This window comes from Bos indicus, chromosome 15, assembly GCF_029378745.1.
Source record: "Bos indicus isolate NIAB-ARS_2022 breed Sahiwal x Tharparkar chromosome 15, NIAB-ARS_B.indTharparkar_mat_pri_1.0, whole genome shotgun sequence".
NCBI classification, from domain to species: Eukaryota; Metazoa; Chordata; class Mammalia; order Artiodactyla; family Bovidae; genus Bos; species Bos indicus.
Window position 1 is genome coordinate 48502896 of NC_091774.1, and position 25392 is coordinate 48528287.

The window sequence follows — 25392 nt, forward strand, 5'->3', positions numbered from 1 at the left end:
CACAAGGGACATGAAGGAACTAGTCCTCATACCTGAAGGATGAATCCCACCACTCTCTAAGCAGTGATACAGGCTTCCCTTGGCAATAGGAAGATAGATGTGGGAACATGAGTGGCGTCTGCCTGATGAAACCTCAGTCCTTTGACTCCCACAATGTCAGAAGCTTGATCCTTACCTTTGACCTTTTACCTTGGAGGTCATTAAAATACAAACTGAGAACATCTCAGATATAACAGCCAAAGACAAGCATCAGTTGAGTCAGTTCAGTCAGTTAAGTCGCTCAGTCGTGTCCGACTCTTTGTGACCCCATGAACTGCAGCACACCAGGCCTTGGAGAAGGAAATGGCAACCCACTCCAGTGTTCTTGCCTGGAGAATCCCAGGGACGGGGGAGCCTGGTGGGCTGCCGTCTATGGGGTCGCACAGAGTCAAACACGACAGAAGCGACTTAGCAACAGCAGCATCAGGCCTCCCTGTCCATCACAAACTCACAGAGTTCACTCAAACTCACATGCATCAGTCAGTGATGCCATCCAACCATCTCAACCTCTGTCGTCCCCTTCTCCTCCTGCCGCCAATCCCTCCCAGCATCAGAGTCTTTTCCAGTGAGTCAACTTTTCGCATCAGGTGGCCAAATATTAGAGTTTCAGCTTTAGCATCAGTCCTTCCAAAGAATACCCAGGGCTGATCTCCTTTAGAATGGACTGGTTGGATCTTTTTGCAGTCCAAGGGACTCTCAAGAGTCTTCTCCAACAACACAGTTCAAAAGCATCAATTCTTCAGCGCTCAGCTTTCTTCACAGTCGGACTCTCACATCCATACATGACCACAGGAAAAACCATAGCCTTGACTAGACGGACCTTTGTTGGCAAAGTAATGTCTCTGCTTTTCAATATGCTATCTAGATTGGTCATAACTTTCCTTCCAAGGAGTAAGCATCTTTTAATTTCATGGCTGCAATCACCATCTGCAGTGATTTTGGAGCCCAAAAAAATAAAGTCTGACACTGTTCCCACTGTTTCACGATCTCTTTCCCATGAAGTGATGGGACCAGATGCCATGATCTTCGTTTTCTGAATGTTGAGCTTTAAGCCAACTTTTTCACTCTCCACTTTCACTTTCATCAAGGGGTTTTTTAGATCCTCTTAACTTTCTGCCAAAGGGTGGTGTCATCTGCATATCTGAAGTTATTGATATTTCTCCTGGCAATCTTAGTTCCAGCTTGTGCTTCTTCCATTCCAGCATTTCTCATGATTAACTCCGTATCTAAGTTAAATAAGCAGGGTGACAGTATACAGCCTTGACGTACTCCTTTTCCTATTTGGAACCAGTCTGTTGTTCCATGTATAGTTCTAACTGTTGCTTCCTGACCAGATACAGGTTTCTCAAGAGGCAGGTCCAGTGGTCTGGTATGCCCATGTCTTTCAGAATGTTCCACAGTTTATTGTGATCCACACAGTCAAAGGCTTTGGCATAGTCAATAAAGCAGAAGTATGCCAGCAAATTTGGAAAACTCAGCCGTGGCCACAGGACTGGAAAAGGTCAGTTTTCATTCCAATCCCAAAGAAAGGCAATGCCAAAGAATTCTCAAACTACTGCACAATTGCACTCATCTCACACACTAGTAAAGTAATGTTCAAAATTCTCCAAGCCAGGCTTCAGCAATATGTGAACCGTGAATTTCATATGTTCAAGCTGGTTTTAGAAAAGGCACAGGAACCAGAGATCAAATTGCCAACATCTGCTGGATCATGAAAAAAGCAAGAGAATTCCAGAAAAATATCTACTTCTGCTTTATTGACTATGCCAAAGCCTAAAGGACATAAAAAGACAATATTTACTCAAAAAGGAAAATAGTAAGATCATAGAGATGACTTTCTTCTTTTGTGACTGCAGTTTAACTGTTTCTCTAAACATAATATAGCCACAAGGTGTGAATGTTATATGAGAACACTTCACTTTCCCCAAATAGAACTGGAATGTGAAATTGGGCTTTGTAATATTTCCCAGGAAGTCATCTAGTATTATTTAATATAAATACCTTACAATACTAGCAAAGTAAAACCTGAAAAACTAAAGTAACAAAACAATTCTAAAGCCTTGTAGAAATTGGCCTGACGGAGGCCTGTATGAGTTCAGAAGACAAGGGTCTAACACTGACTGTGCCTGAGAGGGTGACAAGAATAGATAGCAGAGGTGACTGTCTCCAAAGTCAACCTTGACGAAATAAGACTTGGTCAGAAGAAGGGAAATGGGGTCGAGGAAAAAGATTTGACTCGTGTCATCATGTGCCTGAGAAAGGTGGGTGCAGATGAATCTTCTTTAGGAAAGAAGAAAGGGGGGAAATGGAGAGACTCCTCTAAATTACTTTCCATGTGGGTCTCACAATGTTGTTAATGTAATACTTCTCTGACATCCTTTTATATCATTAATACCAATTAAGTAAGATTTTAAAAATAAAAGATATCACTGTTATTAGAAGTCAGATGCTTCCAGATGTTACTTCTAGAAATTCTTCCCATGTGCTCCCTTGCCTCTGAACTCTCAGCTGAGCTGGTTCCAGGTGGCTGATCCAGCTCAAGGAGAAGGATGAACAGGTTAGGGATGTAAGGAAGTGCAGCAGTTCCCTGTGTCTGGACAAGAGAATTCATGAGAGGCTGTGCCCTAGCATCCAGGCCAGCCCAGGCAAGCCTAGGGAATGAGAATTTACCTACACGGTCATGCAGATAAATGACTGTCTTCAGCAAGGTGCAATTCAAACTCACAGAATGGAAAGGAGCTGTGGGTAGATTCAGCCTTGAGAAATAAACATCCCTTCCAAGGAAGAAACAATAAAATCATTTGCTTTATTCCAACCCCGCTGCTTGTAATAGTTCCCCTCCCCAGACATATCTTCAGTCAGCATTCTCAGCAGGAAGTCTGCAAGTTGGGCTTTCCCCACCTTTAGAACAGTTTCCACACAACAAATAAAACTCACCCAAGAAGATTTAATTTTTTCTACTCTGTCTCTCAAACTCTGTCCTCTACAAACCACTCAGCTATCCTCAGACACCAGTGGAGAAGTTGTGATTCCTGGGAGAAGAGTGAAGGCAGGACCTGGGCAGATGTTTTCAGGATTCAGTCACCACATCAAAGGCCTGACCGCCCCTAGAAGATTCCTAGTAGAAGGTGAGGGGAAATGAAAGTTAAATTCAAGGGTGTGGAGTAAGGGCAGGAAAGGACAAGATAAACTGCAGACCAATAGAAGCTCTCCGTTTAGGTTCTATGTGCAATGACAAGGCTTTTGTGCCTGAGCCTGGTGGGTCAGTGATAGTTTTTTTCTATCTCAGCTCTCCTCCTGGAAACTGTTCTCCTGTCTCTTCTATCCTTTGGAAAACTAACTTACTGAGCAAGTTAATTTCACAGACACCCAACTTGTCTTGTTTCCTTACTAATAAGCTGTCTGGAGGAAAGAGTAAAGTACCCCCCTTTACCCCAGTTAAGACCCACACTGAGGATTTCCCTGAGGCAGCAACACTGCTGTGCTCTTCCCCGGCCCATGTCCATAAGCTAAGGTAAGTGAATCTGGCCGGTCTATCCTGTTAGGCCATGTTAGAGGAAATGGCTCAACAAATCTGAAATCACTCAGATGGTCGGTCAGAGGGGCAATCACAGAGCAGTTGTTCACTGATGCCGACTTTCAGGAGATGGATGTCATATGACCAAATTGACACTTTTCCTAAATAGGCTGAGAAAAATGAAACTGTAGGAGTGTCATTTATTGGGCAATGTCATCTAATATTATTTAACATATAATCCTTATGACCTTAACATAATAATGATAAAGTAGGAAAATTAGTGAGATGGTTAATTTTATGTGTCAACAAAGGGCTTCCCAGGTAGCTCAGTGGTAAAGAATCTGTCTGCCTATTCAGGAGACCCAGGAGACATGGGTTCAATCCCTGTATTGGGAAGATCCTCTGGAGTAGGAAATGGCAACCCACTCCAGTACTCTTGCCTGGAAAATTTCATGGACAGAGAAGCCTGGCAGGCTACCATCGAAGGGGTGGCAAAGAGTCAGACACAACTGAGCACACATGTCAGCAAGACTAGTCACTGGGTGCCCAGATTAGACACTCTTTCTGGGTGTGTCTGTGAGTGTGTTGTTTACAGACGAGATTAGATTTGCAGCTGAAGACTCAGTAGTTTGCTTTCCCCAAGTTGGTTGGACATCATCCAATTTGTTGAAGGAATGAGAGCTAAGATATGAGTGTGTGCATACACATACAGACACAGAAACGGGAAAAAATCCTCCTGAGAATCTCTTGTCATATCAAAGGACGTCCAAAGTTAAAGAAACTGGGAATTCTGGGGAACAAGTAGGGATGAGAGCAGATATCCCTGATCCACTTTATTTTTTTTTTTAAACTTTGATTCTGTTGGAGTGTGTAAATATTAAGAAGAACCTCTGTAAGGTTTCTATAAGGCCTACACCAATTAAAAATTTCATCAATACTGTACCAGTGTTCCCTGTTTTTCCTTCCTCCTCACCAACATTTGGTATTTTGCTATTTATTTTCTCTTTGTATTTGTGCTGTTTTTGATGACAGTCATTTTGACAGATGTTAGGTGATATTTCTTTGTAGGTTTGATGAAAATCAAACCTGATGATTAGCAATGTTAAGAAATTTTTCATGTACCTGTTAGAAATCTATGTCTTATTTAGAAGAATGTCTATTCCAGGCTTCTATTGATTTGTTACTGGGGTCTTGGTTTTCTTGATGTTGAGTTCTATGAGCTATTCATAAATTTTGATATTAACCCCTAGTGGTCATATCATTTGCAAATATTTTCTCCCTTTCCATATGTTGTCCTTTCATTTGGCCAATTGTTTTGCTTGTTGTGCAGAAGCTTTTAATTAGGTCTCATTCTTTTTTTGTTTTTGCTTCTATTTCTTTTGCCTTAAGAGACAGATTCAGATCGCTTCTCGGCCTTTTGGCTAAGATCAAGTGTAGTATCTGTTCTTATCAGTTTAATATCTGATACGTCCTCTATCCGAGGACTAAAAAAAAAAAAAAAAAAGAGACAGATTCAAAAACATATTGCAATGATTTGTTATGAAAAACTGTCTTACCTACATTCTCTTTTAGGAGTTTTATGGTTTCAGGGCTTACATTTAGGGCTTTAATGCATTTTTAATTTACTTTTGTATGCGGTCTGAGGAAATGTTCAACTCTATCCTCTTACATATAACTGTCTAGTTTTCTCAGCATCAGTCATGGATGAAATTCCAAGACACATTTTTTAGTCTTTTCCTGAGAAGAGAATCTGTAACTGGGAGAAACTTATCGATTTCTATTCTTTTCAGCAGAAGGTGGCTTCATTTCTGGGGTCAGGAACCTCTGTGAGAAAGTGAGTGTCACATGGTGAACCGATCTTTTCTTTTGTATGTAGACATTCAGATTTTCCTTTTCTAATAACTAGGCACTTGATCCTGAACTGGAGAACGGGGCATTCCAGTAAAAGAAAAGGCATCAATGTCCCTGGACAGTCATTTGTCAATAATTCAAAAGTACAAAATTTTCCTAGTAAGTCAGAATTTTAGTCATAGTAGCAGTGGGCAGACAGAAAGGCAGAGGTCAAAGGGAAAATTTTAAAGCCCAATTTTTTTCTGTTTTCAAGAATCAGTACTAAGATATTGAATGTGCATACAAACACACACACACACACAAAGAGAAACACTGGAAAAGTCCTCCTTGATAACCCTTCTCTCATCAAAGGTTTTCCTAAAATGAGAAAGTTGAGAATTCCTGAGAACAAACAGGAATAAAAGCAGCGATAGCTTAAACAGATAATCCATTTTATTTCTTGAGAAAGAAAAAAATGAACTATGATTTGGTTGGAGGAAGACTGGGGAAAAAACTCCAAAAGACATGGGGATTCCATCAGTCCCTGAAAGAATATTCATTTCAGAAATAATTCCTTCTCTAATCTCACTAAAGGAAGATAGCAGACTTTTCTCTTCCTTCTTGTGAACTTTCACCTCAATGCAAAAGTCTGACCAGGGCTCAGAAAACATTTATCTACACCACTGTTAAGAGATCCCATGACTATACTTTAGAGTATTAATGTATCACTGGGAATGTAATCACTGTGAATTTTTTAAAGCTGGACAAACAGACCATGGGTTTCTCTGGAGGCTCAGACAGAAAAGAATCAGCCTACAATGCAGGAGACCTGGGTTCGATCCATGAGTCAAGAAGATCCCCTGGAGAAGGGAATGGCTACCCACTCCAGTATTCTGGCCTGAAGTATTCCATGGTCAGAGGAGCCTGGCAGGCTATAGTCCATGGGGTCGCAAAGAGTTGCACGTAACCGAGTGACTTGCACTTTCAAACAGGCCACAAAGTAAAATTCAACTTCAATGAAATAGTATTACTACAGAAAATGTTTAAAATGTGAGACAATGTGGCTATCCAAAAACATTTATTTAGCAATTAGGTAAGACTGAGAAAAAATTGCAATTCTTCAATCAATTTATTCTGTTTCTAAAAACAAAGAAATAATGTGGAAAATAAAGTAACATGCATTCTGAAAATGATTTATTTCAATCACAGTGAGAAGGAAACAAAAAGGAATAGACATTTATACTGGGCTTCCCTTTATGGGCTTGAAATTACAGAAGTTATTGCAAATGTTGTATTGTTTAATTTTCACAATATTAATCAGGTGATTTTTTAAATGAGAAACTGAACTCCATAGAGTTTAGTTTACTTGATAAGAGCTATTATGTAGAAACATAAGAATTATAATAAAATTCTGTGATCACACACACACACACACTTTTCTATGGCAGGAAGAGCTAGAGTAGTCTTGACGCAGCACAAAGGAATCTAGGATCTGAAAAATGAGACTTCAGTGAAAAGAACCGTAGTATTCCTGAAGGAACAAATCTGTTTAATGAGACACTGATATAGGTTCTTTGTTTAGTAATTAAAAGATAAAATATTTATTATTGAGACAGTTATATGCTTTACACTGAGTTGCATTTATTTTTTCACAATGATCTTGTGTATGGTACAATTTTATAACAAGATTATTTTAAGATAATAAACATATCGCTTAAATGTGCTATTTAAGTTTACACTTCTAAAATGTAGAGACAGGGCTTGAACTTAGACACTCTGAACACAAAACTTTCATTCTTAGTACATATGATTTATGATATTTTTTCCTCAATTTCTTAATGAACATGGGCATCATGGATAAACTCAAACACAGCTCAGCACTCACTCTTTAGTGAAGGACTCCTATACTATGTCTAATATACAAATGTTTTTGAAAAGCTTTCTTTCACTTTCTCAGTCAGTGGCAGAGTAAATGAGATTGTAAAATTTGGCAAAGGTGTTACATCAATACTGCTCTTTCTTTATGGGGCATCCATCATTTTACCATGGAGTACGGAAAAATAATTAAGATTTTCTAACACATACATGATATTGGGGAAAATATGACACAAGGGAAATTGTTCACCCTTCTAATGAATGAAGGATGTTCAAATGGAAAAAAAAGAGAGGCAGCAAGGAAAAAGGGTAAGAATGTTGCAGATAAGCACAAGTGTGTCAGATGTACTTACAGTAAGAGGCATTATAGAGGAGTGAGTGTGAATGTAAGAAGACTCAACAGCTTGGTGAGCACAGAGTCATGGGGGCATCACAGTTCATAGGATTGAAATATGGAACTATGTTCTGAGGAAAGGAACATGAAGAGAATTTATAAATGGGAAACCCATGGTTGGTGACATTGAGAAATAAGACAGTGCGAGCCTCATAGTCTAGGAAAATCCCAATACGATGGGGAGAAACACTCAGGGAGAGGGTTAAAATCTCAGGACCTGAGAAGGAAGACTCAAAGGCTTTATATACAGAATCATGTTTTAACCCTATGACCCAATAGCCATTTTTAGGTTGATATCTTGAATAAACATTTTGAGAATTTCCACAATTTCTATTTTTAGGTTGATATACTGAAAAAGCATTTGGATAATTTCCATTTCCAAAATTTCCAAATATTGGTGGTTCTATCATGATATTTTCACCACATACCCCCAAGATCCAGGCACGTTTCTTTGACACGTCTACCTCCCAGTAATGTCTCCCTGATGTGATAACTGGGGAGCCCAGGACACTAAAAACTTCACAATTATCATTCAAATACACATTAGAGCGTTGGTCATTGGATGCATATCTCACTTGTCTCTGATCCGGAGAAATGACAACATTTGCACTCCTTGGAGAATTCAGGGTCACCTGAACTGTTGAAAAATATAGGCTTGGGTTAGGGTAATGATGTAGTTTTCTTATGACATTTTGAAAGGGATCTTTAGAATGACTTGACTGGAAAAGTAATATGTTTGCATGTGTTGGGAGGGAAAACATGGGTCTTAAAACATGAGACCTATTAGAAAATGAAAAATTCTAAAAGATGATGAGAATAGGGTGGCTTGATTATACTGTGTTGTCTCCTTACCCCAGTAGCGTTGCACATCTGTCAGCTCTGAAATGAGAAAAAAAATCCACAATATTAAATATAAGCAATAGAGTCAGCCCTGAAACCTATTTTCTTCCAGATGAGGGGAATGGCCATGATGAGGTAGTGAACTGGGGAAAGACAGGATGAACCAAGCCCCCGGTCACCCCCCATAAATATGACCAAATCATTAGCACATAGTGTCTGGGCTTTGCTGTCTCCTCCACACATAGAAATTGGAGCCCCCTACCCATTTTCCCTCCGTCAAAGAGGCCCTCCTACACCCACTTGGGTAGCATTCCTCACCATTAAACACACGCAGTATCTCTCTCAGATCAGGAGCTCGAAACACTCTCCTCTGTTCCTTGGGGAAAGATTTTGGCTTCTTCAGAGCCAAGGTTTCACTCCTAGGGAAGACAAATTTGATGCTCACAAATGTGATTGATTTTTTTCCCTTTAAACCACTGGCTTGCTATGTGTTCACCCTGTTTATGGGCTTGAATTGTCTTTCCTGGAGACCTTGGGAAAGAAGAGAGTGGATGCCTGATCTTGGAGCAAGAAAGAACGTGTTCATGTCTACCTTCCCAGGTACCCTCTGTGTGACCTGGATGGTCTTAAAATGTCAGAAGGGGAGTTTCTTCCTTCTATAATGAAATCATTAACCCATCACACTCCACCTCCTAGGGATCATATGAAATTATATGAAGCAATGGATTTAACAAAACAAAACTTTGGTGTCTAAAAAAAATAATTTGTGGAACATTTCCTGCACAGATATGTGTTTCCAGGAAGGAGTCAGAAAGTGAGGTTGCAGAATCTGGCTCCTGGGTATTTGAGACATAGCAGGTATGAGAACACTCTCTAGAGTCCCAAGATCTTCAAAGAGTGCTGTCCAATAGAGAGGCTCTCGGAATACCCTGAGATTTCATAATCACTAGGAATAATTACAAACCCTTGGAAAAGAAGACATTATGAATAATAAAGTAGTCTGACTTTCATGTGTTTGCAAAGATCTTGATGCTGCCATGTAGGTGTGCAAATGCAGACACAATGATGTTAACCTTTCTGTTCTGGTTTCTAAAGGATGTGACCAAGATTGGTCAATAGTTTGGTCCAGGGCCAAAATATCCCTTGAGATTCAAATCTGTTTTGGAAACCTAAGCCGAAAAACATACAAGGACTTTTATCTCTTCTGGGAGCAGAAATTAAAATATAAAGGAGTTGTCTCTAATTCTAAGTGTTTGGCGGGAAAAGAAGACTCAACCTTCACATGACAAGTCAAGCACCTACTAAATATGGGAACCTGAGTTGCACATTGACACACAGTGTGAATTAATTTTATGAAGTCGTGGGGATCTGATACTGTATTGCCTTATTCTTAATACTGGTACTGACCCAAACTCTGCAACTTCCCACAACCAATATTCTTTAATATAGAATCCAGTCCATTATCAATGTTTATAAAACAATCTAGCCCTGATGTATGAATAGAAATTTAAAATAAGACTATCCTCCATTTTTCTGCCTTGAGCGTTGTTTTATCCTAATTGGCTATCAGATAACTGTAAGGGGTTTATTTTATTTTCACAGCATAAATGGACTATCTCTGGTTTCCCACACATACCTTTTTATGATAACATTCGCATCCTAGTGAGAAAAGAGAAAACATGCGTCAAAAAGTAATAAGTCTCCCCACTTCCCAAGCTTATTCACATCCCCATCAGCCATCGATTGTGGGAATAAAAATGGTCTCAATGTGAGAGCCAAAAAGTAGAGACAAGAATGAAGCCAGTCATTCCAGAAGACACACGCGATGTTGTCAGATTTCCCAAAGGTAAAAGGCTTTGACCCTTGTAGAAGCATGAAGGAGACTTCTAGTGTCTGGAGATGAGACATATTTAGGGGAAAACAAAAAGCTTGTAAGTTTGGTGTCCCATGAGATGATGTGAATAATTCACAGTTCTTCCATTTATTCAACAATAGTGCACAGTCATGTATTATTATTTGCCAAGCATTAAACCAGGCTTTGGAGAATCAAAGAAAATTCATAATCCTAATATTCCTCAAGCTATTTATACTGCACTTGTTGAGAGTACAAGCAAACAAATGTATTACTGTAGGTGGTTCTTTGGTCTCTCTCATCTCATTTTATACACTATAAGTGATCTCATACTCTCTTAAATCCACATACACACAAGTACAGTTGATTTCTAATGCCTTAGTTTTACTCACCTTTGTCTCTTAAATGCTTGTTAATATATTCGGTTAAACATAAGCCACAGGAATCAGTAACTTAGGATGTCTAATATGTAACTTACTATTCATCAACCAGATTGTCTCCTCTCTTGTACCCCATTTTTAGCATGTTACCAATATGCATTCAGTCACTGTCCAAAAACTAGAGCATTTATCTGTACTGTAGTCTATACTGAGTCTGCTTAGTCCATGGCTTAACAGGTTTTAGCCATGTAATCTTCTTAATCATCACATAAATTATTAGTTTATTGGTTAGAATAGGTATGCACCATTTTATCTGATCTGTTTTTCATGAAGCTTTATTTCTTCCATGTCAACAAAAACAAGAGCAACCAGTGGTCTTTGATAAAAATTCTCTGTGTTAAAGCTCTTTGTGTGTATCACAAAAATTAAGTAAAATTAGAATAAGTAGAGAGAAAATAAATGATGATGGGGGGTCAATTGCAAATTTAGTCAAAGTCTAATTCTTAAGCCCAAACCTTGTCATCAGAAGCTGGCTTGTGTCTTTTGCCAATTCTATTCATTCCACCTCTACTGACTTTATTCTCAGTTTAAAGAGAAGATGAATCTCCTGATATAAACCCCAGAAGAGAACTTTCCCTCCAGTGTAAGCAAAAGTTCAGAAGCCTGCAGTGATTAGTTTACATAGAATCAGGTGTCCATAGTGAAATAATCATTGTGTTGTTGCTGGAAAGAAATAAAGCAATGTTACAGGAAGGTTCTGTATTTGCTGAAAATAAGTTAGTTTTAGTGTGAAGTAGATCACTGTAATCACTAGAGCAACCACAGGGGGGAAAAATTTTTTTTAATACAGTTAGATAATAGGAAAGCTTAAAATTTTACGACAGGAATATTTGTTTAACACAAAAGCAGCTAGTTAAGAAGAAAGAGAAGAAAGAAAACTACAGTAGCCAAATAGAAAGCAAATAGTGAAGTTGAAATACAGCTATATCAGTATTTGTATTAAAGCTATCACCTTAATACCCAAATTAAACAGTTAGAGATTGTTGGATGGGATAACAAGGAAGAATTACTGATTGTCATTTATAAGAGATGTATTTTAGACTTAAAGATACAAATTGAAATCATTAAGAGCTCGCATCATCTATAGTTTTCCTCTTTTTACTTTTGCCTAAAGATACAAACAGGCAAAAGTAAAAAGAGGAAAACTATAGATAATGCAAGCTCTAATGATTTCAAATTTTTATATTACTATTAGAAAAAAACTGACTCTAAAACAATAAAAATTATGAACGAATGAGAGGATAATTTTATAATGATAAGAGGTTTAGTATATCAAAAGATAAACCAATTATACATGTGCATACACCTAACAATAGAGCTTTAAAATTCACCTAGCAAAATTAAAAGGAAAAATGCAGGATTTAACAATAGCAGTTGCAGATTTCAACTCACTCTCAATAATGAGAGAATAGTTTGTATGGAAACCACCCAATTATAGAAGACATGGACAATACAATCTACCAACTTGACCTGACATCTATAGACCATTTCACCCAATGAATGGAGAATATACAATCTTTTCATATGTAAATTTTTCTGGACATACAATATCTGAGGCCATAAAGAATCATCAGTGAATTTAAAAGTTTAAAGGAATAAAATATATATTCTCTGATTACAATTGAATTAAATTTGAAATCTACAGCAGAAGTAAAATTCACAAATCACCAAGGATTAGTAATTAACAACACACCTTCAAATATCTACTTTTTAACAATAAGAAATTGCATAGGAAATTGGAAAATAAGTTTATCTGAATAAAAACAAACACTAAATCAAAATGAATGGAAAAATACTAAGACACTGCTGCTTATATTATTAAGATGCTCTCAAATCAGTGATCTACTAAGAAAGGTTATTAAAAAACAGTGCACACATTACACATGCACACATGCACACACAAAAGAGTACAAACACACAAAGAAACCAATAAATGTGAGAGCAGAAATAAATGCATAAGAAAATTTACAAAATAAACAAAATCAATGAAACAATGCTTTTGAAAAAAAATTAATATAATTGACAAAAATAACTAAAAGGAGTAGGGAAAAAAATGAAAGAGCAAAATCTGGAATACAAAAAGGGACTTCGCTCTGAGTACTATAGAAATTAAAGGACAATAAGCAATTGTTATAACTAACTTTATGTTTAGAAACCAGACAACTTAGGATAGACAAATTCCTACAAAAATATACAATAAAGGACTAACAGATTGCAAAAATCTAAATAATCTTAGTACAAGTAAAAAAGAAAGCAAAAAAAAAATGTATATTTTAAACTTTTCCAATAAGAAAAACCCAGAGTGAAATGGCGATGCTGGTAAATTATATGGAGTATTTAAAGATAAATAACAGTTCTTCATAAACTGTCTTCAAAAACAGAAAAAAGTTAGACAATCTCAACACATTGAGGAAAAAAAACTTCTTGGAATCTGAAGTGAATTTGTCTGTGATAATCTGAATCATGAAAAGGTACTTGATAAATGTTTAGCATTGGCCCACAGAAAACAGGGGCTTATGGAAAATCACTGAACACAATAAATAATCTCTAGACGGTGAAATGTTTGCAATGAGCTTGATAACAATAAAAATAGAACTTTCCCTTGTTATTCTTACATTGAATAATTCAGTTATTCTTACAACCTCTGAAATAGATGCAGAGAAGGTATATTGCAGGGTCAAAGCAACCTCCGCGAGGGCATCAGAAGGATCACAGGAACATATTTCTCTCATGCCTCAGATGCTGGGGTTCCTTTCCAAGTCTTACCTGCAGCAGCTCCATTGTTGATCCCTGCAAATGGCGCTCCACATCTGAGATGAGATTGCTCACCAACAGCTTCTTTTGGACCAGACCATTCTCAGATTCTGCCAGCTCTTTGAGAATAACTCCCAACTCATCCTTCAGCTTTCTCAGTTCCTTCATCTCCTCACTGTCCAGGATTTGTCTTAGTTGTGTAAACTTTCCCTGGACATTTTGTATCTCATTTTCTATTTGAATCTTCAGGAATGAAAAAAGACAGAGAGAGGTACTTGGACCACTGGCCTGGGACTGGGAGCCAGAAATATAACTCTTCTGCTTGGGAAGTTCCCACAAGGAGTGAAAGTCTCTCAGTCATGTCTGACTCTTCACAACATCATGGGCTACACAGTCCATGGAATTCTCTATGCCAGAATACTCGAGTGGGTAGCCTTTCCTTTCTCCAGGGAATCTTCCCAACCTAGGGATTGAACCCAGGTCTCCCACATTGCAGGTGGATTCTTTACCAGCTGAGTATAAGGGAAACCCAAGAATACTGGAGTGGGTAGCCTATCCCTTCTCCAGGGGACCTTCCCAACCCAGGAATTGAACTGGAGTCTCCTGCATTGCAGGTGGATTCTTCACCAATTGAATTATCATGGAGGCCCACAAGAGAGTGAAATAGAAAGAGGAAAGCAATACTGGGGGTAGCTGACTTTGTTTATATATTTTTTCTCTACACCATATTTCAAAATAATGGTCCCAAGTCTGCACTGTTGAGGACAACTCAGAGCCAAAAGGGATCTCTGGGTGTGGGCAGCCTTCACACATCTGTCCAGGATGCTCATGCCTCCCTCCAATACTCCTGACCTCCTCCCACCACCCTCTCCCAAAAAGGTGAACACTGAGGACAGAACCATGAGCCATTGTCAGATATCTCCCTGAGAAGACTAATAAACTTGATAAGAATGGAATATAAAATTCCCTAGCCATCCTCATCAGAGAGGCCCTCTCTATAAAACTCCCCCTCCAGTATTTATGTTTATTTGTGATACGGTCACTTTTTAATATCACACTGATTATGGGACGGCTGAAGAAAAGGAGGAGCCAAATGACTTAACTGTCATGGTACAAAGAAAAAGGCAGCTCCTTGTGACCAACCCAAGGTCCTGCATAGATACCTGTCTAACTTTCTCGGGAAGTGTCTCCTCATACCTTCCAAGTAGACATCTCTTCTCTGACTTTAATTTCCAAATCCTCAGCTTCCTGTTTTTTCCCCTTCAGCCTCTGCAGACATGATTGGAGCTTTTTCTGTGAGAAAAGAATCACACCAGTGTCAAGATATGGGCTTTCTCAGCAACACTATAGTGGATAAATAAGGCTGATTTTCAAAGAGAAGAGACTTTACAAAAAATGAGAAAGTGACTAGAATCTGTGACTTGGAAGAAGACCTTGATGTTGAATGTGTTCTTTGAGACTCAAGATATAGGAGTCACTGCTCCCTCACCAAGAGAAGACTGGTTCTCTTTGTTCTGGAAGAAACTCGATTCTGTAAGAAAGAAAAACTTACAGCTCAACCCACCCAGTGCCCTAGTTACCTATCATGTTCAAAAGGGTAATGAGAGTTTCTCATGGCCCCCGATGTGCATGCACCAGCACAAGGAACATGAATGTCTACTTCTGCCTGAGAGCCCATTTGTTTGCTTATACTTGGGTGGAATGCACAGAAATTTTCTTTACATGTCAGAAGGTAGGTATACAAAGAAAAGAGATCACAGGCCTCAAGTCCCTGGTAGCCAGGTAATTAAAGTCCAATGCAAAGTAGAGATTTCCCTCAAGTACCATTTCCTGCTCTGTTTTTTTCTCCATTCTGGTCTCTTACCTGGTACTCTGACGCAATCTCCTCCATGAGGAATGTGTTGTGACCTCGGTGCTCCTGAGATCGCTCACAAAGCCAACAAATGACCTTCCCATCCTGCTCACAGAAGATCTGGAGTTTCTCTCCATGGTGAGCACAGAGATTTCTCTCTTGCTCCACCTCTGGGCTCACCTTAACCTCTCGGAGCCTCTGCACTATATTGGCCACATTCCTGTTAGGCCGCAGGTTCCCAGGCTCAAAACTAACTCTGCACACAGGGCAGCTTCTCTTCCCCTCTTGGCCAATTATGGATTCCTTGTTGTTTCCAGTGATACAGGCTTGACAGAAGGTGTGGCCACAGTCAAGGCTCAGGGGTTCTGTCAGAAGCTCCAGGCAAATGGGGCAGGTCACCTCCTCCTGTATGTTCATCAGGATTCCTGAAGCCATGGCAGCTGCTCACCTGCTCCTTATTGTCTTGACTTCTGCCAGTTCTCTCGCTCACAGATCCCTGAATGATTGGAAAGGTTAAAAGTGAAGAGTAAGAAAAGTAGAAGTAAAATGACACTAGTTATCTAGAAATCAAGGATGACCCGAGAACAAAATATTGAAGGGTAAAACATAAAAGGTGGAGACATAAAAAAAGAGCTTCTTGACCTGGTAAAACAATTTTTTATAATAATTCTAAACATTTTATTTCCAGTTCACGTCACATGACAAATTTCATCTATCCTTATTTATGCGTCGATTGTTATTTTTCTTTACCAAAACAAAAACTAGTGAGCTTTTCTTACTAAGATCTGTGCGTGACCCACCATCTACCCTGCTTTCCTCCTCCATGCTAAAAGCACATCCTCAATGTAAAAAACCCTAAACTACTTAAGTATTTGGGCTTTTATACCTGCTCTTCTCTCCTCATGGTGTATCAGTATTACTCACTCTTTTTTTTTTTGATGGAAGTATAGTTGACTTAGAATGTTGTGTTAGTATTAAGTGTACAATAAAGTGATTATATATATATATATATATGCTAAGTTGCTTCAGTCGTGTCCAACTCTGTGTGACCCTATAGACAGCAGCCCACCAGGCTCCCCCGTCCTTGGGATTCTTCAGGCAAGAACACTGGAGTGGATTGCCATTTCCTTCTCCAATGCATGAAAGTGAAAAGTGAAAGTGAAGTTGCTCAGTCATGTCTGACTCTTCGCAACCCCATGGACTTCAGCCTACCAGGCTCCTCCATCCATGGGATTTGCCAGTCAAGAGTACTGGAGTGGGGTGCCATCGCCTTCTCCAATATGTGTGTTGGTGTGTGTGTGTATATATATATATATATATTCTGTGCCGTGCTGTGCTTAGTTCCTCAGTTGTGTCCGACTCTACGACCACATGGACTGTAGCCTCCTAGGCTCCTCTCTCCATGGAGATTCTCCAAGCAAGAATACTGGAATGGGTTGCCATGACCTCCTCCAGGAAATCTTCCCAACCCAGGAATTGAACCAGGGTCTTCTGCATTTCAGGTAGATTCTTTACCACCTGAACTACAGGGGAAGCCTATATATATATATATATAGGGTTCTGGGTTCATTCCCTGGGTTGGGAACATCCTCTGGAAGAGGGCATGGCAACCCATGCCATTATTCTTGTCTGGAGAATCCCACGGACAGAGAAAGTTCGAGGGCTATAATCCATAGGGTGTCAAAGAGTCGGACACAGCTGAAATGACTAAGCATGCACACACATGCACGTGTGTGTGTGTCTGTGTGTAGGGCTTTCCAGGTGGCACAGTGGTAAAGAATCTGCCTGCCAAAGCAGGAGATATGGGTTTGATCGCTGGGTCAGGAACATTTCTGGGGTAGGAAGTGACAGCCCACTCCAGCATTCTGGCCTAGAGAATCCCATGGTCAGAGGAGCTTGACAGGATAGTCCATGGAATCTGAAAGATTTGGACACAACTGAGACTGGGCGGGCATGCATATGTATATGTGTGTGTGTGTGTATACATATATATCAGATCAGATCAGATCAGTCACTCAGTCATGTCCGACTCTTTGCGACCCCATGAATCGCAGCACGCCAGGCCTCCCTGTCCATCACCAACTCCCGGAGTTCACTCAGACTCACGTCCATCGAGTCAGTGATGCCATCCAGCCATCTCATCCTCTGTTGTCCCCTTCTCCTCTTGTCCCTAATCCCGCCCAGCATCAGAGTCTTTTCCAATGAGTCAACTCTTCGCATGAGGTGCCCAAAGTACTGGAGTTTCAGCTTTAGCATCATTTCTTCCAAAGAAATCCCAGGGTTGATCTCCTTCAGAATGGACTGGTTGGATTTCCTTGCAGTCCAAGGGACTCTCAAGAGTCTTCTCCAACACCACAGTTCAAAAGCATCAATTCTTCAGCGCTCAGCCTTCTTCACAGTCCAACTCTCACATCCATACATGACCACAGGAAAAACCATAGCCTTGACTAGACGAACCTTTGTTGGCAAAGTAATATCTCTGCTTTTGAATATGCTATCTAGGTTGGTCATAACTTTCCTTCCAAGGAGTAAGCGTCTTTTAATTTCATGGCTGCGGTCACCATCTGCAGTGATTTTGGAGACCAGAAAAATAAAGTCTGACACTGTTTCCACTGTTTCCCCATCTATTTCCCATGAAGTGATGGGACCGGATGCCATGATCTTCGTTTTCTGAATGTTGAGCTTTAAGCCAACTTTTTCACTCTCCACTTTCACCTTCATCAAGAGGCTTTTGAGTTCCTCTTCACTTTCTGCCATAAGTGTGGTGTCATCTGCATATCTGAGGTTATTGATATTTCTCCTGGCAATCTTGATTCCAGCTTGTGTTTCTTCCAGTCCAGCATTTCTCATGATGTACTCTGCATATAAGTTAAATAAGCAGGGTGACAATATACAGCCTTAACGAACTCCTTTTCCTATTTGGAACCAGTCTGTTGTTCCATGTCCAGTTCTAACTGTTGCTTCCTGACCTGCATACAAATTTCTCAAGAGGCAGATCAGGTGGTCTGGTATTCCCATCTCTTTCAGAATTTTCCACAGTTTATTGTGTTCCACACAGTCAAAGGCTTTGGCATAGTCAATAAAGCAGAAATAGATGCTTTTCTGGAACTCTCTTGCTTTTTCCATGATCCAGCGGATGTTGGCAATTTGATCTCTGGTTCCTCTGCCTTTTCTAAAACCAGCTTGAACATCTGGAAGTGCACAGTTCACATATTGCTGAAGCCTGGCTTGGAGAATTTTGAGCATTACTTTACTAGCATGTGAAGTGAGTGCAATTGTGTGGTAGTTTGAGCATTCTTTGGCATTGCCTTTCTTTGGGATTGGAATGAAAACTGACCTTTCCCAGTCCTGTGGCCACTGCTGAGTTTTCCAAATTTTCTGGCATATTGAGTGCAGCACTTTCACAGCATCATCTTTCAGGATTTGGAATAGCTCCACTGGAATTCCATCACCTCCACTAGCTTTGTTCATAGTGATGCTTTCTAAGGCCCACTTGACTTCACATTCCAGGATGTCTGTCTCTAGGTCAGTCATCACACCATCGTGACTATCTGGGTCATGAAGATCTTTTTTGTACAGTTCTTCTGTGTATTCTTGCCATCTCTTCTTAATATCTTCTGCTTCTGTTAGGTCCATACCATTTCTGTCCTTTATCGAGCCCATCTTTGCATGAAATGTTTCTTTGGTGTCTCCGATTTTCTTGAAGAGATCTCTAGTCTTTCCTATTCTGTTGTTTTCCTCTATTTCTTTGCATTGATCACTGAAGAAGGCTTTTTTATCTCTTCTTGCTATTCTTTGGAACTCTGCTTTCAGATGTTTATATCTTTCCTTTTCTCCTTTGCTTTTCACTTCTCTTCTTTTCACAGCTATTTGTAAGGCCTCCCCAGACAGCCATTTTGCTTTTTTTGCTTTTCTTTTCCATGGGGATGGTCTTGATCCCTGTCTCCTGTACAATGTCACGAACCTCAGTCCATAGTTCATCAGGCACTCTATCTATCAGATCTAGGCCCTTAAATCTACTTCTGTATGTATATATATATATACACACACACACACACACACACACACAGATACATGTATATATATTCTTTCTCATATTCTTTTCCCATTAAAGTTTATTATAAGACATTGAGTATAGTTACCTGTGCTATATAGGAAACCCTTGTTTACCCATTTTAAGTATAGTAGGTTGTATATGTTAATTCAAAACTCCTAATTTGTTTCCCTTACCCATCCCCTTTGGTAACCATAAGTTTGTTTTCTATGTCTATGAGTCTATTTCTGTTTTGTAAATAAATTTATTTGTATCGTTTTTTTTAGATTCCAAATATAGGTGATATCACAATATTTCTCTTTCTCTTTCTGTCTTACTTCACTGGATATAATAATCTCTAGGTCCATCCATGTTGCTGCAAATGACATTATTTCATCCTTTTTTATGATTACTATTCCGTTGTATGTATTCTTTATTTATCTGTTGATGGACATTTAGGCTGCTTCCATATCTTGGCTATTGTAAATACTGCTGCAATGAGTACTGGGGTGGTGCATGCATCTTTTTGAATTAGAATTTAATCCGGATATATATCTAGGAGTGGGATTATAGGATTATACAGTAACTCTAAAAAACCTCCGTAATTTTTTCCATAGTGGCTGCAAAAATTTACACTCCTACCAAGAGTCTAGAAGGATCCCCTCTTCCTTTACACCCTCTCCAGCATTTATTATTGGTAGCCTTTTAAATGATGGCCATTCTGACTGGAGTATGACTCTCTCATACTTCAGTACACTCTCTCTTTACATGTTCTTTTATGATGACTTATTATACTGTAACTCTTACCACCATTTGTTGAATATTTGCAATGATTTCCCTTATTATCACGCCATAATATACGACAATAGGTTTGTGTAGATAGTAAAAAAAAAAAAAAAAAATCCTTTATCAGATGTGAAAATAAAGATAGTGACCTACAAAAATCATATATCAATACACAGAATGGGAATTCAGGGTCTTCCTTGAGAGGCCTCCTACCCACTGAGTTAGTCAGAGACAAACAGAGGTCACTTCATGGACCCAATTAATACAAGGCAATGAGGGTGTAGAAGTAAGGAGACCTAGACCAGCTAGGAGGTCCTGGGTAGTCTCAAGTATGTAAATATTGATTTCATTTTGGTCTAGAAATATGTCAACCAAGGACATTGATAGGAGATTAATAACATGAAAGTATGAGGATGGCAAGGAGTGAGATGGTGCAAATAGATTCATAGGATCCCATGAGTCAAATACATAAGAAAACAGAAACACAGATGAAATTAATGTTGCTTTTGAGAAAAATATTCTCAAAATATTAGGCAAGATCATTCAACTAATTACTGTTGCCAAAAAATTGTGTATTGTCAATTGGACTAATATCCACACATAGAAAGTGGAAACATAGGGTTTAAATAAAATGAATGGGCTTACTATTCACTTAGAAAGTAATAGCAAATTAAAATTCAGTTATATATATATACATATACCAGGCTTCCCTAGTGTGTCAGATGGTTAAGAATCTATGATCAGTGCAGTAGACCCAGTTTCGATCCCTGGGCCAGGAAGATCCCCTGGAGAAGAGAATGGCAACCCACACCAGTATCCTTGCCTGAAGAATTCCGTGGACAGAGAAGCTAGGCAGGTTACAGTCCATGGGGATGCAAAGAGTCAGACACAACTGAGCAGCTAACACTTGTATATATATAAAGAGACAGAGAAAACATTACTAGGGAGACATATGTGTTGTTCAGAAATCAAAGACTGGGGCGAAATATGGAATTATCCAAAACTTCCAACTTAAAAACATAAGGATTGAACTGAAAACTGAAGAAGATGAAGGAGACATTAAACGAGAAAGAGAAAAAGTGTGTATTAGGTGAAGGAAATGATCTGTTTGTGGAAGACGTATCATCTTGTATGAGTTTTAAAACGCCAGTGTGGCTGTATACAGAAGACTGCTAGTCTTGTGTTACAAGAGGCTGCAGTGACATTAAATATGACACTTCCCAAATGATGTAACATTTGGGGACCCATTTTTGAGAGTCAGGAGAAGCGATCAATGTTTTCCCATCAGAGAAGAGTAAGGGCGTGACAAGCTGTGCCTTGGGTTGTGAGATGTTGAATGGAACCAGTGTGGAACTGGGAAGATCAGGCAGGATGCAGGCACAAGCTGCTCAGGGGAGAGATGGTGATAGCCTGAGGGACAAGATGATGAAGGAAATTCTGGGCAGCCCGTGAGAGTGAGAGATGAGAGGAGGTAAAGGACAGAACTGGGAGTTGAATTAGATATGTGGGAAAAAGGGTTAATATCAGTCCTGGACATTTTCCTCCTATAAAGATCATATTGCCTTTTTTTTTTTCCTAAGGTTTTTGTTGTTGTTGTTGTTGCTGTTTTCGTTGCATATGATTTGTGTTTCTGGGAAACCTACTGAATTACAACAAAGTGGAAAGTCAGCAGCCTTTCATGACCACATTGTTGACAGCAAGACTAGCTGTCATTTGGGTATGTATGAAGTGCATTTGGGCTAGAAAGACTTTGCATGGAATTTAAATGATGATTGATGAACATACATCTCATTTTTCACAAGGGAATTGTGAGTCTTCTGTCAAATATGTCTGTTTTAGGTCCCTAGAAGTTGTGCTCATAGTCATTTACAAAGAGTTCAGATCTTTACAGAACTAGGCTTATCTCACCTGTGGTGGATTCACACACATCCATCTAGCATGGTTCCTTACAAAGCTGAGATGAGAGGGATAATGTCCCTCCTGTAAGGAACATCTCTGAGAGCTCAACTAAAGCAGCTGTGCCCAATGCTGTCTCTTGTCCTGTAACTCCCAGCTAAGCTTAGCCAACCTGGCAATTTATATCATATGAGGTTGTATGGGTAGGATTGGTGATTCCGATTGGAAACCACTGCTTGTGGTCAGTCGGTGGCGGTATCACAGAGTGGTAGCCCTGTGATGCTCATTCCTCAACCTGAACTCACTATGGCCCTGTGGCCATAGTCTAAACTCAGAGGGTCTATCAGAGGTTCCAGGCAAAGGGGACGATGAAGCAGCAAACAAGAAAGGGAAGCTCTCAAATGATATTCCTGTCTTAATGGCTGCCATAGTTTGATGACAAAAGAAAGATCTCCAGTGTGAGACAGCTAATAAGTCTCTGTTCACTCTGAACAAGGGAATGAAAGCTATACAGCCTGCACAGAGTTAAACTGAGACTTACTGAAACTCTCCAGCTGTGCCATGTTCATCCTACATGAAGGATCCTGATAAAGATGAGGCTGAATCAAAGTCTACAAACCATAAATGCTGGAGAGGTGTGGAGAAAAGGGAACCCTCTTACACGGTTGGTGGGAATGCAAACTAGTATACCCACTATGGAGAACAGTGTGGAGATTCCTTAAAAAACTGGAAATAGAACTGCCATATGACCCAGCAATCCCACTGCTGGGCATACACACTGCGGAAATCAGAATTGAAAGAAACACATGTACCCCAATGTTCATTGCAGCATTGTTTACAATAGCTAGGACACAGAGGCAACCTAGAATTCCATCAGCAGACGAATGGATAAGGAAGTTGTGGTACATATACACAATGGAATATCACTCAGCTATTAAAGAGAATGCATTTGAGTCAGTTCTAATGAGGTGGAGGAAACTGGAGCCTAATATACAGAGTGAAGTAAGTCAGAAAGAGAGAAACACTGATACAGTATATTAACACATATATATGGAATTTAGAAAGACAGTAACAACTCAATGTGTAAGACAGACAGCCCTCTGGATGGGGTGGGAGGCAGGTGGGAGGGGGGTTCAAAATGGCGGGGTACACATGTGCACCCGTGGCTGATTTATATCGATGTATGGCAAAATCCACCACAAAATTGTAAAGTAATTAGCCTCTAATGATTATATAAATAAATACATTAAAAAAAGATGAGGCTGAAAGTGAACCAGAAATATAATCCAGCTAATGTTACAGAGACTGAAAATATGCACTTTGCCACTGACTGCAAAGTTCAAGTACCCCAGATCACTCTCTGCTGAATAAGATCAAAGGTCAACATTATTCAAATCTATGACTAAAACTGTGATTCAAATCTGGTGAGAGGCCTCCAGTTATATCTCAACGCATTCAAGATCCAACTGATGCTCAGCTGCATCGAGAACCTATCGAGAAGGGAGGATCAGAACATGCATTCATGTTCTGCCATTCAAATTCTGCCACATGGGGTGGCAGAATTTATTTTCTCAGCAGAGATAAGACCTAATATCAAAACAGTGATCGCCACAATAGACACAGAAGATACTACTTCTTACATATGAAGAATGATACCCCACCACTACCTAAACAGTGACCCAATGTCTCCCTGACAAGCAGGAAGACAGATGTGGGAACATGAGTCACATCTGCCTGAGAAAAACTTCAGGTGATTCCACCTTACAGGTTAGTCATCTGACACTTGAGCTCATGAGAATACAAACTCACAATATCTCAGAGGTACCAACTACAAATCCACAAAAAAGGACATAAAACTGCAATAATTATGTAAAAATCCAAACAGGAAATTTATAAGCAGAAATTTCTTCTGTGACTGCAGTAAAGCTGTTTATCTAAATATGATAGAGCCACAAATTCCTGATGTTACACGGGAAACCATCATTTTTGTAAATCAAATTGGAAAGTGAAATTGTGCTTTGTTTTATGTGCTAGACAGTTTTCTACTATTACATAGTATAAACTACTTACAACACTTGCAAAATAAAACCTCAAGCAGTAAAGTAACAAATCTATTTGAAAATCATGTAGGAATTACCATGACAGAGGTTCACTGTGTGAATTCAGAAGATGTTTCTAACACCGACTGTGGCTGAGAGGGTGACAAGGAATTTGTAGCAGAAGTGATAATGTCCAAATAAGATTCGGTCAACAGAGAAGAAGTTATGGTGAGAAAAGAGATTTGACTTTCGTTTTTGTGCCTTGACTACAGTGGGTACAGCTGTACCTTCTATAGGAAAGAGGAAGGTAGATAAATTCTAACTTAACTTCCTTCATAGGTCTCATGATGTGGTATAAGAATACTTCTCTAATATCTTTTGATATCCTTAGTAACAATCAAGTAACAAGTCTTTAAAACTTAAAGTTAGATGTCACTGTTACTAGAAATTAGATGCTTCCAGATGGTACTTCTGGAAGTTTTTCCCACATGCTCTACTTGCCCCAATCTCTCAGCTGAGCTGCTTCTGGGCGGCACATCCCACAGAAGGAGAAGCATGAACAGGTTAGGGATGTAAGGAAGTGCAGCATTTCCCTGTGTCTGGACAAGAGAATTCATGGGAGGCTGCAGAGCCCGCCAGATCTCACAGCATCTGACTCCTAAGCACAGGCAAGCCTAGATCATGAAAAATGATCTATACAGCCATGCAGAAATACTGTATTTCTACACTGATAGAAAAGAAAATATCAGGATGGGAAGAAAGACCTTTCGGCCTTTGACCTGTTATTGAGGAAAGGGGCTTTCTAACTCTGAAAGACCAAAGATTCTGGCTGTTCTCAGCATGTTCAATTCCTACTTACAAAATACAAAGGCTCTGTGGGTAGATTCAGCCTACAGAAATAAACAGTCCCTCCAGGGAACAAACAAAGCCTTTCTTTTCTTCCAATCACCTTTCTCCTAAGAATTCCCCTCCCCCAGACTGATCTTCAGTCAGCAGTCTCACCAGGAAGCCTGCAAGCTGGGCCTTTCCCTGTTTAGAACAGCTTGCAGACAACAAATAAAACTCACCTAAGCAGATTCCGTTTTTTTCTTGTGTATCTCTCAAATTCTGCCCTCCACAAACCATTTTAGGTATCCTCAGATATGAATGAAGAAGTTGTTATTCCTTGGAGAAGAGTAAACACATGTTTTGGACATATGTGTTCAGGATTCGCGCGCCTCAACAGGGGCCTGAAGGAAACTGAAA

The 25392-nt window shown here is 39.5% G+C and overlaps 1 protein-coding gene and 1 pseudogene across 4 annotated transcripts; one reads left to right on the forward strand and one right to left on the reverse strand.

Moving 5' to 3' along the window:
* Positions 1-2959: 2959 nt before the first annotated feature.
* LOC109569680 (tripartite motif-containing protein 5) lies at positions 2960-25383 on the reverse strand. 4 transcript variants are annotated; one of them, XM_070803787.1, is made up of 8 exons: positions 25215-25383; positions 15406-15889; positions 14739-14834; positions 13554-13784; positions 10132-10154; positions 8814-8914; positions 8508-8534; positions 2960-3157 (listed from the first exon to the last, which is right to left on the reverse strand). In XM_070803787.1, the coding sequence occupies exons 2-8, from the start codon at positions 15826-15828 to the stop codon at positions 3147-3149; spliced, it is 912 nt and encodes a 303-aa protein (XP_070659888.1). In that variant the 5' UTR covers positions 15829-15889; positions 25215-25383; the 3' UTR covers positions 2960-3146. The 4 variants fall into 4 exon arrangements, 3 of the variants coding, with proteins under 3 accessions (XP_070659888.1, XP_019830862.2, XP_070659887.1); XM_019975303.2 differs by lacking the exon at positions 2960-3157 and adding an exon at positions 6559-8292; XM_070803786.1 differs by lacking the exons at positions 2960-3157; positions 13554-13784 and adding an exon at positions 6559-8292.
* Positions 4958-5081, forward strand: LOC139176174 (U2 spliceosomal RNA; annotated as a pseudogene).
* Positions 25384-25392: the final 9 nt, after the last annotated feature.

Bases quoted from the DNA above. Each gene is read 5' to 3' on its own strand.
- LOC109569680 (XM_019975303.2), bottom strand. From the start codon at position 15,828: ATGGCTTCAGGAATCCTGATGAACATACAGGAGGAGGTGACCTGCCCC. The intron at 14,835-15,405 runs GTAAGAGACCAG...CTTTTCTCACAG, and splicing joins AGATTGCGTCAGAGTACCAG to AAAAAGCTCCAATCATGTCT. The intron at 8,915-10,131 runs GTATGTGTGGGA...TGTCTTCCCTAG, and splicing joins GCGAATGTTATCATAAAAAG to GAGTGAAACCTTGGCTCTGA.